Here is a 14,340-nt window from a genome sequence, read left to right as displayed (position 1 = left end):
TATGAATCTCTTATTAAAATACTGCAATTATTATTAACCTTTTTGGGCAATATGTAGGGAAATGGCTTCATTGACTGGAACATATTTCTTTGATATTAATAACTTCCTATATTTTCAGCTAATCCAAAAGTAAATGAGAAACTTAGAAAAAGATTGCCAACTCCAAATCAACATATTTAGAGAAAATTGGAAAAGGAGAAGCTTACTACAGCTTTATTTGAGGACTTTTTAAAGAACGCAGGGTTCTATCTGTGAGGTAAATCTAATTTTATTCTCCTTAAAAGCATAAAAAAAACACTCGCATAGTGTTTTATCATGTTTACTACGAAAACAAATAAGAGAGAGGAGTATCGGTAATTCCACAAGTTAGTGATGGTCTTTATGTTTTTTAAAATTAGAGTAGTATTCTTAAATTTCTTTTATAAGTAAAATTTATAAAAGTAATCTATATGAATATATACACAGTAAATTGAAATCAGTAAATTTGAAATGTTTGGTATAAAATTTATGGCAAATAAAGTAAAAATGTATTTTTCTTAAATGCTTAAAATTATAGTTGGAGAATATTTCAGTTAAATAAATTAAATGGTTCTCTACCCAAATCAGCATGAATGTCTAAAAAGCTTAACCTGAACTGTATATACTAAAATATATGTGTGAAGAAAAGAACCTTTTTCTGAGAAAAAGATTTAATTTCGCCTGTTGAAATTCTCAGTTAATTGTCCCATTATAAATGTTTTAGAAAACCATTTATCCTGTAAATTCTCTGTTAAACAAAGGTAAGGTTTAGGTGTGTTCTGATATATTGTTTTCAGTTTATTTATCTAGAGTTGACTTTATTTTAGCTGCAAATCTTGGAGCAAAAACCAGAGACATTGCCAGAGCAAACAAGAATAGAAATATAAATGGAGAACTGGTCAAAAGGTAAGGACTTTTAAGGTATTAATACCAAACCCCAGGTGTTATGCTAGTTCAAGGCACTGAGTGAAGTGTGTTTGTTCTAACCAATATATTAGACAGAGGTAGACAAGCGCGCACACACACACACAGACACACAACATGCACACAGAGACCCAGGGATTATGAAAGAGATAGAAAGAAAGACACACAGAGAAAAGAGACATACACACAGAGAGAAAGGGACACACACATGCACACAGAGAAGGAGACACAGAAAAGACATTGAGAGAGGGAGAAAAAAAAGACACACCGGGAAAGAGAAACATGCTTACATACAAAGAGGCAGAGGAGACTGAATGACTGTGACAGAGATGGACGGAGCCACATTCCGAGAAAGAAACACACAGAGAAGGAGATCCTCAGAGAAAGAGACACAGGAAGGAAGATACTTGAAGAGGGAAACACATAGAGGCACAGACACACACCTGGAGGTGCACAGAAAGAGAAGCATACACAGAGACTCAGAGAAAGAGAAATACCACAGTAAGAGAGACTTGGTGGGAAAGAGACAGATGTATAGTGAGGGAGAGAGAAAAAAAAGAGACACACTGAGAGTGATAGAGACACAGGCATGAGGACGGATACAGAGAAAGAGCCGTACATACAGACAAGGGACATATATAGTGAAAGAGACAAGATATGTCTCTTTCAGACATATAGTGAAAAAGACAAGATACATATATACATCTTCTCACAAAGAGAGAGAGAAATGCCAGAATGAAAAAGAAAAATCTACCAGAGAAAGAGACACACGTAAAGTAAGGAGAGAGACTAGAGAGAATGAGGGACAGACATGTATATATGCAGACAGAGTAGAAAGACATAGATCAGAAGACACATACACTGAAAAATAGACTAAGACACATATATGAGACAGAGAAGAAGATACTCACAGGTATGCACATGTGGAGGAACACAGCCTGAGAGGCAGAGAACAGTCAGAGACAGATACAATTTGAAAGACAGTCTGAAGACAGAGACAGACTGAGAGATGGCCTGAAAAACGGAATGAAGGAAGGAAGGATGGATGGATGGATGGATGGATGGATGGATGGATAGGTGGATGGGTAGATAGATGGATGGACAGACAGACAGATAAGAGTAGCACACATAAAGGAAGGGGCGAGAGATATTTAAGATCTATTACGGTAAAATGTTGAAAATTTGGAATCCTTGGGAAATGATTCTTTCTGAATGTGATATTACATATATTTGAAAACTTAAACCTTTATGTACATCTTTTAAAATTTCCTCTTATATTATAATTTTAAAAATAGGATTCTTATTAAAACACTGTATGCATCTCTTCCTTTTTTGGTTCCCCTTCCCCCAACAGGGCTCCTGTTCAGCATAGTCCAGCCACATTTTTATCCTTTTTTGAAGGTTAAAGTCCATTTTTGAGGACCATTCTATAATCATTGTACTGAATAAGTTAGCAATTATGTATTCTTTTGAGGGATAGAAAGATCCGAGTGCCTTTTTCTGATTTCTGCATTTTGTTTTTGATATTTATACTGTTACAAATTTTCCTGCTGTTTGTACCCACCATTAGTAATTTCCCTTTTTATTTGTCACACTAGGCTGCTTATTATGAGTTTAGAATCCAGACAGCTGATTTAATTCTATGTAAAACAATAATATATAATATCTGGGTAAGATAGTTAAAGGTTTTTTCTGCAAAGTTAATAGTGCATGTACTATGTGACACTTAATTTTGGTGTGCTCTTTATATTCAAATTGTGGATAAGAATGTATTGGTATGAAGTTAGGAGCTAATTTGTTATAGCTATGTTTATTCATTTATTTGAGTAACTAAGTAGATACTCTTAACAGCTCAAAAGCATTTTACTCAATTTATGTAAAAAGAAAAAAGAAGGAAATAATGATGCATTTGTTGTGTTTCTGATTCACACATCGTATTGCTGTAAGAGTCATGTTCAAATTAGAGACCAAACAATCTTTAAGGAATGAAAGGAGTTATTTTTAATATATCTAAAGAGAGAGAGACTGTAGAGGGAGTACTGCTGATAAATGTCCAATAATCAGGAAGGATGTCAAGGAAGGAGCTGATGAAGCTCTGGGATACTTACGAAAAGGAAAGTTTTATGGTTGAAGATACAGATGCATAGACAGTTTACAGTAGGCACAGACTACAGCAGACATGACTGATACAGCATTAAGAAAATCTACATTTTTACAGGCATCTTTTTGACATTGGAAAGAGGAATAAGACATTCCCATTTATAAGGATCTGTTACTAAACATTATTAGGAAAAAGGTCACATGCGGTGGCTTATGCCTGTATTCCCAGCACTTTGGGAGGCCAAGGCATGTGGGTCACTTGAAATCAGGAGTTCGAAACCAGCCTGATCAACATGGCGAAATCCTGTCTCTACTAAAAATACAAAATTTAGCTGGGTGTGGTGGCGCGCACCTGTAATCCCAGCTACTCGGGAGTCTGAGGCAGGAGAATCACTTGAACTCCAGTGGCAGAGGTTGAAGTGAGCAGAGATCATGCCATCACACTCCAGCCTGGGCAACAGAGGGAGACTCTGTCTCAATAAATAAATAAATAATATTAGGAAATAAAATTAAACATAAATATTTTAACTTTTGAGTCTTGTGATAACAGATGTTTAAACAGTAAAATCTCACATCGTCATCTCCCTGATGGCAGGGTTCATGGGATTTATCTTAAATCACAGATTGCTTCAAAGCTCTATCTTACATAAATGTTCCTAGTCAGTTCCTTTGAATAGTTATTTTATTTAGCATAATTTTACTAATTAAAAAAAATTGAGTTAATTAAAACTTGTATTACACAGATATGGCTTTATTTCATCTTACAAATTTCATTATAAAGAGCGTTGAAGTGGCCATTCTTTTCCTAGCTTTACTGTAGAAACACTTCTGAAATATTTTAAGTCAAAGAGCTGATAAGATTGATAATGTAACATATATAACCGTTTATGTTTTTCTTTGTTTTTGTCATTGTAGACATTTTGGAAAATGGAAAGCTGAGGTTGGTAGGTGGGCTGGGTGATGATATCTACAAAATAAACCTAAGTTCTTTTTTTTTTTTTTTTTTTTTTAAAACAGTCTCACTCTGTCATCCTTGCTGGAATGCAGTGGTATGATCATGGCCCACTGTAACCTTGAATTCCTGGGCTCAAGCAGTCCTCCTTCCTCAGCCTTCTGAGTAGCTTGGACTATAGGCATGAGTCACTGCACCTGGCTAATTTTTTTTTAAATGGTTTGTAGAGGTAGGGAGTCTCACTATGTTGTCCAGGCTGGTCCCAAACTCCTAGCCTCAAGCAATTCTCCTGCCTCAGACTCCCAGAGCACTGGGATGACAGGCAAAAACAACTGTATCTAGCCCCCACGTTTCTTTTAAGTAGTTGAAAAAACAGTCCTGAATGAATGTAGTTTGTAAGTTGACAAAAACAATGTGTGTGTGAATAAACATATATTCCCAGCAAAAAATGTGTTACCATCTTCAGGCCTTTTAAGGGGTAAGTGATGTTTTGCCTTTTTGTGAAAACTTCTATTTAAGGGTTCTCTTTTGAAAAAAAAAAAGAAAAAATGAAATGTCATAATCAAAGGAGTTTATACCCTCTGAAATAATGAGTTGTTGTTATATTATTGGTTGTTTAGCCCTGTTTTGTATTTACTTATATACATAACTGTAAGAAAAAAGACATAGGGATTATAAATCTCATATGAATAATTATTTGGAATACTGTTATAAATTCCTGATCATTTCTTAAATGAATGTTGGGATTTTTATTAGCAGATACATGGTCTAGTTATTTTATAGCATACAGCAATTCTTTGCAAACAGTTTACATATTATTTACAGGTAAATATGTCTGCCCTAAGTATACATACTTGCAATTATGTAGGTAAAAATGAGGTCTGGATACCAGTTAAATTTAGAAAATTGTGAAACTTATTTAAATTTAGAACCTTTAGGGGTCAGTGTTCCCTAAGAAAGGTTACAAAAGGTTACTGTGCCTACCAAAATTAAATATTAAATCTGCTATATTTTAAATATATATATGTATATTTTACCAATTTAAGGTAAGAAATGATGAGAATTATACCTTGAAGAAGCTTTTGACCAAAATCTTTCAATTTAATGGCTTTGTTCAATATTGTTTTTAGGATTATTATTTGTGGGGATCATCATATGTAATATATGTTTTACACACAAAGTAGTTATTTTTACTTATGTATTATCTAAATTTAGATCTAGATTACGTATTTTAATTAATCTTTAAGCTTAAAAAATGATCATGATTCTAAGTCAGGAATCATTGTGCTTATTTGAAATAAGGTGAAAAAACACTTCTAGAACTGCTGTGTAAATAGAATTCTTACATTTTTAAGTTTATTGGATGCTAATAAATATTTAAAATTTTTTTATCTTACTGAATTTAAGTTAAAAAAGTTGTCATCTTTATTTTAGAATTGAACTAGCAAGTATCATTTGTATCCATGATTCTTACAGTTTTTCTATAAAGCACAGTAACACAAATTTTTTTTAAATAAATGAAACTTAACGAAAGGTAACTTGCAAGTGGTTAGTTTCTTGTTTAGTCAGAATAATGTTTATTTGTCCTTGGCGTTTTGAACCTGTGTGCCATCGTCAACCTCTTGTATTATTGATTCATTTATCTTTCTGTCTGTTCACAAAGTACATGTTCTTTTTTACCTTTTATCCATCTGCAATTCTGTAATTGAATTATAACTAAAACTACTGCATGATTTGCAAACAAATTTTAAGTGTAGACACTGAAGAACCACTGTAGGAAAACATCATTGATGCTTTTAAATGTTGTTGATCATTATGACTAAAATATGATTGTAGAATCTCATATCACTTTCATAAACTATTTTATGTTTAAGGCAGAGAAGAAGGAAATGACAAATTGCTTAAACTGGACATTCATTGCTACCAGCAAGATAAGCTGGTAAAAAAAAAAGCTATTTCCTAGACATTATGATTATATACTCCTTGAAATTAAAGGTTTTGAAAATGTCTAGATCACTAATCATTCTGTATTCAATTACAGGAATTAAATTTTATTAATAATTGGCTTTCTAGTAAGTAATGGTATATTTTTCATGAAGAAGACATGTAATTAGTGGTTTTAGCTTATTGCCTATATTTTAAAGCAGAAAGAAGATTGTGTTGGAAAACCAATACATTTAATAATGTCGGTAAAATGTTATGGTGGAAAGAACACAGATTTGGAGCTAAACATAAGTTTCAATTTTTACATCTTTCACTTAACTACCTACTTGGATTTGGGTATAAGTTTCATAAATCTTTGTAAGCTTGAGTTTTCTTTTATACGAAATAGAGAGATAATCTATTTAGGACCATTGCGAAGATTAGGAATGTTACATGTAAAGTCCCTACTACAATGCCTGAAGCAGGAAATGAATTTATTTAATCTGTATTTCACTTACCAGAGCAATTATTTCCACCAATGTGATGGTGGTAGGTTACAGATGGTAAATAAAAATAAAAATAAAAGGTGGTTGACAAATTTAGAGGACTTTTAAGTAAACCGTGGTGATTGTCTTTCTTATTCCTTCTAGCTATGGAAGGTACATTCTACTGAGTTTCGAGAGTATTAAGAATCCTTAATAACAGTATTTGAAATGATTGTTATAGTATTATAAAGAATCTGTTTTCTTCTAATACAATGTTCAGAATATCATTGGAACTTTAATTTTTCAAAATGGTATGCTTATAGTTAGTATATTTGATATACTATAATATATAATTAATAATATTCATTTAGAATAAAATCTATTTTTGTCTGTATTGAAATTCCAGTTGCAATAAAAATCTCCAGATTAGTGGCATCACAGAGTATTTTCATGTGCCTTTTCCTTTTGGCAAGTGTGGATTTAAGGTTGCATTTTAAAAATTTTACATGTGCCATTGGGGGTTAAAAGAAGAGCATGTCTGAGGTCTGATTAAATTTACTACTTATCTCCATAGGACCTAGCTTAATAGAGTGCTAGTAGCTTCTCACACATGACCATCTAGAATATTTGAGAGAGTGGTTTTAGGAATACTGGCAGCTGGCCAGCAAGGATTGATTCATTTCCTGAGGAGATGCTGAGGCTACTCTTAGAAGAATGATTGAAGTTATAGTCTTTTATTTTAAAAAATTTCCTTTAATATAAATAAATTTATTAAATACAATTCTGGAATTTTTAATTTTTTAAGCTTGATATGAATGATTCTGTTAATACTCTTGGACTGAGTAGAAAAATGGAATGAAAAAACAAAAAATGTTTACAAGGGCAACTTAGTTTTCTAACTGGCTATGACATTTGTTGTGAACCCTTTTAAGATTCATGATTTCTAATATGAATACTTCATGTTGGCGAGTTTATGCCACAAATTATTTTTTAAATTATATTTTGGCAGTTTAAAAAATAGACTTCATCTTTCAGAATAGTTTTAGATTTACAGTAAAATTGAGTTGAAAGTACAGGGTGTTCTCATACATCCCCTACCCCCACAAACATCCAACCTCCCTCTCTGCCAATTCTCTACCACAGTTGTACATTTGTTACAACCAGTGAGCTAATCAATAAATTCTTAATAGGGGAAAAGTTTGTGAGCTAAAAGGATTTCTTCTTTTTCTTTCTTTCTTTTTCTTTCTGTTTTTACTAAATTTATAATGTTTTAAATCAGTTCACACTGTACTCTTCATGCGCAATTCTTACATCTTTGGTTCCTCCATTTTATAGAAATGATCGTTTCTAGGAAGAATGAGCATGAAAAGTGGCAAATTTCCCTTTTAGTAGGACCTTTTCTCCCACGTTTCTATTCTGTTGGTGTGATCCTCTTTGTAGAACTTGTGACTCTATTTCTTTGGGTTAAGGAAATACAAACTCTACTTTTAATATGCAGATTCTTTTACATTTATTTGTGGTCATGAAAACAACATTTTTTTTCTTTGAAATAGAAAACAATGACTTGATTTTGTCAAAAGATTTTTGCTTTGTTTTAAATTCTCCATCCTTAAGATTCTGAACAAATCTTTGCTAAAAATCCTAATTTATTTCTGGTTATGGCCTTTCATGCCAGAACACCTCTTATAACACATATTTACAGCATACACCTTAATATAATGTTCCTGAATCTTTAATTTTCTACACATGAGAATTTCAGCTTGTCATATTTCAGATGACTGTGTGGCCTCTGTAGTACGATTAATATAAAGATCTGAGTGTGCATTGGCATTTTGTTGATTTAGGAGAACTGGATCAATATACATTGGTATGTAGACTGAATTGAAGGCCCTTTAGAGAGTTGTTCCAGGTTGGCGGTAGGGTAGGACTGATGTGACTTCCTGGACTTAAAGGTATTTTAAATACATTTTTAAAAAGTTTCTTAAGTGATAAAATTATATATTTTAGTGTACATTTACTTACTACTTTTTGGTTGTAAATACATTTGTAGTAGTAGAATAAAAATCTTTTGGAGGAGTTCACCAAATACTCCAACTTTTAGTGTTTTGGTTTTATTTGAATCAAAACAACCTGTCATGTAGGACGTTATTATCTTTTTGGGAGAATTTCAGGTACAGTTTTTCTTTGTGTTCTGCTTATTTCAGGGAATATGAAAAAGCAAACTTAGAGCAAGTCAGGCTTCAAAATTTTGAAATTAAGTAGATTATAGTGTAAATGATTGAATTAAAAATATTCTTATCTGTAGCTTTTGGATGAAATAGATAATACTTTGCCATATGGTAAAATTGTTTTTGAAAAGATGCAAACTAAAAAGTAATTATGTAAAAAAATTGTGTTTGAACTTCTGTGTTTATTTTTTGACAGATTCTAGTTTTTACATACAACCATTTAGTATTATAATATTAGGATGCTGATGTGTGAACAGTACAAACTGATGGATTTGTATTGATAAAATTATACTCGTGTAGAAACAATGTTTTTGCTACTCAGTATTTTTAAAATTAACAATTAAATGCTCCTTTTAAATACAGTTTTGCTGTCTGTACCAAGATAATTTGATACACTAAAATTAATACAGTTAACAAACACTGTTCATTGATTTGAACAGTTTTAATATAGAAATATAATCACATTCAAGCACAAGATACCATTATTTCTTTCTTTATTTAATGTTCTCTCCACTCCAGAAAATTCCAGATTTTCAGATTAGTATTAATCCCTAGCAGATTAGGGTAGGTATGGTTCATTTAGCATTAGTTTCCTTGAACCAACAACAAGTTTTGGAAGAAAGAAATATGATAAGGGAAGACAGAACAAATATTTAGTCCTTAAGGTTTCAGGCCTGTGTCCAAACGCTAAGATTGGTAATATGGAGTGTGGATATTCTGTGTCCTTTCCATTAATTATTATAAAAGTGGAAAGAAGTTATAATTTGAAGGAATTTCTATTGTAAGTAGATCAGATTATTTTTAAATGTTTATCAAAAAACCAAATGTTACAAAATTTGGAGTCACTGAAGCTGTTTTACTCAATTGTTTTTAAGAGTTTAAAGTTAAAAAAAAGTAATGATTACAGTTCAGCAAACCTGTTTCCTTTTGGAAAACTTCATTCTTATATTTTATAATCAACCAGTATAGAGTTAAAGATTAGGACAAGGCTGCACTAGTCCAGGTAAGAAGAAGAATGACAGAAAATTTTTTTCATTAAAAAAGCTGTCTTTGATCTCTTGAGAATGCAGTAGAAACTAGCATCAGAGACTTCCTCTGCATTTTTAATAGGACTTTTGCTTTCCATGATGTTCTATATTGGCCCTTTATTATCTCTTTAAAAAAAGTCTCTGCCCTTCCCCCAAGTCATTTGAAACGAACACATTACCAAAAAACAAATTTACTTTTCTGAGGCTTAATTTTTTTGTTTCAAGTACTTAATGCTTTTTTGAAAAGTTTAAAATGCTAACTCTAACAAGGGGCTGATTATGCTGTAGTGTAACTAACAAGGCACTAGTTTAGCAGTTACAGTTGATTAATGAAATAGCAGTCTTACCTTTTCCTTTTATGATTTTCTTTTTGTTTTTTGGGTTTTTTGGTTTTGTTTTGTGTGTGTGTGTGTGTTTTTGAGAAACAAGTGGGGAATTTGAATAAAATATATCATTTGCATAGAAAGTTATGTAATGATGCCATATAGAGTATAATGATTTCCTAAAACCTTGTATTTAAAGTAACCTGAATTACAATGAGAGATAAACAGAATATTTACCCATCCCTTATGAGCTGCTGCTGATATGTAAATTTATTCTTCTACTTTGCACAAATATACTTTTGAGCTACTGCTTAAACACTTTGAGGTCCTTAGTCAAACAGTTTTAATGATGCCTCCAATATTATGAAAGTGTGACATTTGATGAATGTCTCATATAGTTTTGATATCTGGGCACATGTCAACAAAAAAAAAATTGAGCATTGGTTTGTCATGCAACACCTAGATAATTTATAATTTTACTGTTTATATCCATCTTGACATTTTTTATCTGCCAAAGGCAGGTTTCATTTGGAATCTTAATCTGAGATTTATTTGGTGGATCTGGAAATCATAGCTAGGGTTCCCACAGGAAATGGTCCATCTACCAACAGATTAAATGGCAGTCCTGCAGTTGTTAGGGGAGCTCTGCATTTAACACACATGCATACTCATTCAGTCAGCGCTGTGGAGAAAAATTAAAGTAGTAACCCAGGTTTAGGAACAATGTAGCTAAAAAGTCCCATATTTGCTGAATGACAAAGGGTTATATAGCAGCATTTCATTTTATTATTCGTGCTTGAATTTCTTGTTTGCTTTGTTGAGTCTGCTGACGAATACTAATAAATGCCTGCAACAATCCAGACGAGAGATGCCTGGCAACAAAGCTATGCGGTGGACCTCCCTGATCTTCTCCAGTTCACAACCTGACCTTTTGAAAAATTGGCTGGGCTAAGCTGCAGAATTTGGGTGTAATGGTTATTGTTAACTCCAGCTTTAGGATTTATTAATTTGTGTGATCAAGACTTACCTATACTTCAAAGTTTCAAAAGACCAAACACAATCATCCATCCATTAGAACTAACACTGTGTTTCACTGATTCCCGCTTAGTATCTGACTGGTGATTCTTCTATTTTGTTTTCCAAATCTAAATATATTCTTAAACAAAATGAGTGGCACATATAAAGAAAGTTTGTTTTTTCCTCTTTATGTTTATTATTGGAAAATTTATCTTTTATAAATTATTTATGAAATTGTTGAATTCACAATTGGTATATCTTCATTCTTAACAAACAAAAAATACATAATTATTAAACCTATTTTATTGCAGTTGTAGAAATTTAAGACTTTCCCAGTTCACTCATGTTTTTAATTAACTTATACACATTATTCTAATAATAAGAAAATTTGAGAAAGGCTGAAAAGGTTACACATATATTACAAATAGCCAAATAGCTCATATCACTGGGGAAAAACAACAACAAAAAGAGTTATGTTAGTTAATCGAATTTTAGGATAGTTTTCACAATCATTTCAGCCTAAATAATATTTGCAGTGTTTTTAATATTTGTAATAGAAGTTGTACAAACCCTTAATTTATGTGATTTATAAGTTATATAGCCTAAGCTGTAGGATATTACACTATTATATTGTCCTCATTGCCTTCATATGGTGAAGGATGTTGAAATTTAAAAGCTTAAACATATGATAGAATTTCACAAAATATTTATGTGCTTTAAAGAGTTCATACATAGAAATTGGAACTTTTCCTCGATAGAATGAATATTGATTCATTCATGACCATTTCAGACTTGGTGAAACAAACAAAAACTTAAAAAAAATTGATGTAGTATCACAGCTTTAAATAGCTGTTTTATCTGAAAAAAAAAAAAAGAATAAAATTGTAGTAAAAGAATTTTCATGAATAGCCAATAGATAGTTTGAAACATGGTACGTCAAGTCATTGAATTGTTGTATCTAAGGTAAAATAATCTCACCACTTCTTTTTGGGATGTGTGTTTATCTAAATATAACCATGTGTAGTAGTATAAAGAATACAGTTTATTTTGTTTGTCCAACTCTAATGTCCAAATGAATGAGTTATGTGATATTGACAGATTTAGTGATTTTCTGGTTTTTCAACCTTAGTAAAAGCTTATTTCAGTATCTTATAGCTACACATAGCCTTCACCATTCAATATGTTTTTGACTTCTCCTCAGTATGTATACAGTATACCTTATTAAGAATTACATATGCACTGAGGACAGTGGCTCACACCTATAATCCCAGCACTTTGGGAGGCTGAGATCACTTGAGCCCAGGAGTTCGAGACCAGCCTGGGCAGCATAGGGAGACCTTGTCTCTACAAATAATAAAAACAAATTAGCCAGGTGTGGTGGCACGTGCCTGTGATCTTAGCTACTCTGGAGGCTGAGGCTAGAGGATCGCTTGAGCCTGGGAGGTTGAGGCTGTAGTGAGCCATGATGGTGCCACCTCACTCTAGTCTGGGTGACAGAGTGAGACCTTGTCTTGAAAAAAGTAAAATAAAAAATTACTGTCTGTGCTTTCCAATATGGTAGCTATGGGCACCATGTGGCTATTGAGCACTTAAAATCTGGCTAGTCCAAACTGAGATTTGATGTAATTATAGTACAAAAAAGAACATAAAATTTCTCAAAGCAATTTTTAAATATTACATGTTGAAATGGTCATATTTGAGAAATATAATATTACTTGTTATTGTTTGATACGCTTATTAGAAAATTAAAAATTGTATAAGCAATTTGAACAATATATCTTTTGGATAGTGCTGATCTATATGATTGAACATATCACTGGGACTACCCACATTCTGCCACCAACCTTTTCTTTACTTGTTTGCAAGAGTTATTCATATCATCTGCCTCCCTCGTTCTTTGTCATTTCCCCTGAGAGCAGATAGAGTTTTTAATTTACCTTTACATCTTACACAGCACCTGGCACTGTGTTGGTTCTTAATAAGTGTTGAATAAAGTGCTCATTTTCAATGCTTATTTGCTCTCCATATATTCTTTAGCTGATTTTCTAATTCAGTATTTCTGGCCAGATGCATTAGCTCACACCTGTAAACCCAGCACTTTGGGAGGCTGAGGTGGGAGGATTGCTTGAGCTCAGGAGTTGGAGACCAGTCTGGGCAACATAGTGAGATCTCATCTCAAAAAAAAAAAAAAAAGGAAACCTAATTTAGTATCTCCTTTCATTGATTCATTTCATTTCATCGAATGAAAGCCCTAATATATTCACTGTTTTGTTCCAGTATGTTTTAGGAAGATGAGTATATTAGGGAGCTTACAGTCTAGAAAGGGAGACACACATAGATGAGAAGGCCGTGAACTGTAGAAACTACATCTGTGTAACTATTCTTCTATAATGTGGTTGGACATAGTTGCTAATGTAATGTGGTTGAACACATTATAGAAGAATAATTACATAGTTGTGGTTGGTAATTAACTTGGTGATGATACTGAAAAACAGATGAAAGAAAGATTCTCTTATAATTTCATTTATGCTGTGTGTAGAAACAATCTAAAAGTATGTTGGCAAGTTTGTTTAAAGCACAGATAGAGGGTATTAATTATGCAGACCAATGAAAGTAAAATTATGGCTTTATTTTATGACTGTTGAAGCCAAAATACAAATTTAAAGAGCCCTGAGAGAGCTGGTATACGGTATTCATGTAAAAAGTTTCCATTTTTTAAGCTAAGTTACCTAGTTTCCTGTGACTCCAAAATTAGATTCTCAGGAAGATAGGAGCCTGTGATCTACCAGCTGTGATCCTGATTGTAATTAATATCACATGCCAATATAATGAATGATCAAATTATGTTATAGAAGTATGTCATTTAAATTTCTTGTTTTCCTGCCATGGGGTTGAATTTGCTGTTAATTTTCTTTCTTTGACAGTGAATTTTCTCTCAGAATCTTTCCTGAATGTCAAGATTTCTAAATTTCAAAGTTGTTACTACTTCTGTAATGTATTAGTTTTATAATCTGATACAAACTTTATTAAACCATTATGTATTAATCACAAGTTTTAACCATCTTAAGTATTTTCTCTTTGTGTTTATGTTTGTCATTGAATTAGGTGGCGTTCTATTTATTTTTCATTTCCATGTCTTCTGATATTTTAAAAGAATTATATACAGTTGTTTACAGGATAACATTATTTGGGCCCAAAGAAAAGAGAAAAAGTAAAAAGAGAAAGTATTAGATATGTTAGTATTTCTGAGAGATTTTTTCCCCATTGTTGCTAACATTTCCTGAAAGAAAAAGTAAATGTTTAGATAACAACTTGGTTGATTAGGTCAGCTGTACTGATTTT

The 14,340-nt window shown here is 32.3% G+C and overlaps 1 protein-coding gene across 24 annotated transcripts in view; it reads left to right on the top strand.

The window, feature by feature from the left end:
• The window catches only part of LOC105478006 (mirror-image polydactyly 1), a 402,680-nt gene that overhangs the window by 51,120 nt on the left and 337,220 nt on the right, over positions 1-14,340 (top strand). For 20 of the 24 annotated variants that reach the window (XR_011625931.1, XR_011625930.1, XM_011734956.3 and 17 more), the window contains 2 exons: positions 119-256; positions 846-924. The exons of 3 other annotated variants lie outside the window; for them this stretch is intronic. Coding sequence is in view for 16 of the 21 variants with exons in the window: in XM_011734956.3 (XP_011733258.2) it covers positions 906-924 (19 nt within the window). In the remaining 5 variants the exon portion in view is untranslated. Of the gene's footprint in view, positions 1-118; positions 257-843; positions 925-14,340 lie in introns of those variants that run through there. One more of the 24 variants, XM_071100285.1, reaches the window with a different exon arrangement.

The sequence above is a fragment of the Macaca nemestrina genome, chromosome 7, assembly GCF_043159975.1.
Source record: "Macaca nemestrina isolate mMacNem1 chromosome 7, mMacNem.hap1, whole genome shotgun sequence".
NCBI classification, from domain to species: domain Eukaryota; kingdom Metazoa; phylum Chordata; class Mammalia; order Primates; family Cercopithecidae; genus Macaca; species Macaca nemestrina.
The sequence above is the reverse complement of the archived record's forward strand: the minus strand, read 5'-3'. Positions and strand labels throughout refer to the sequence as shown.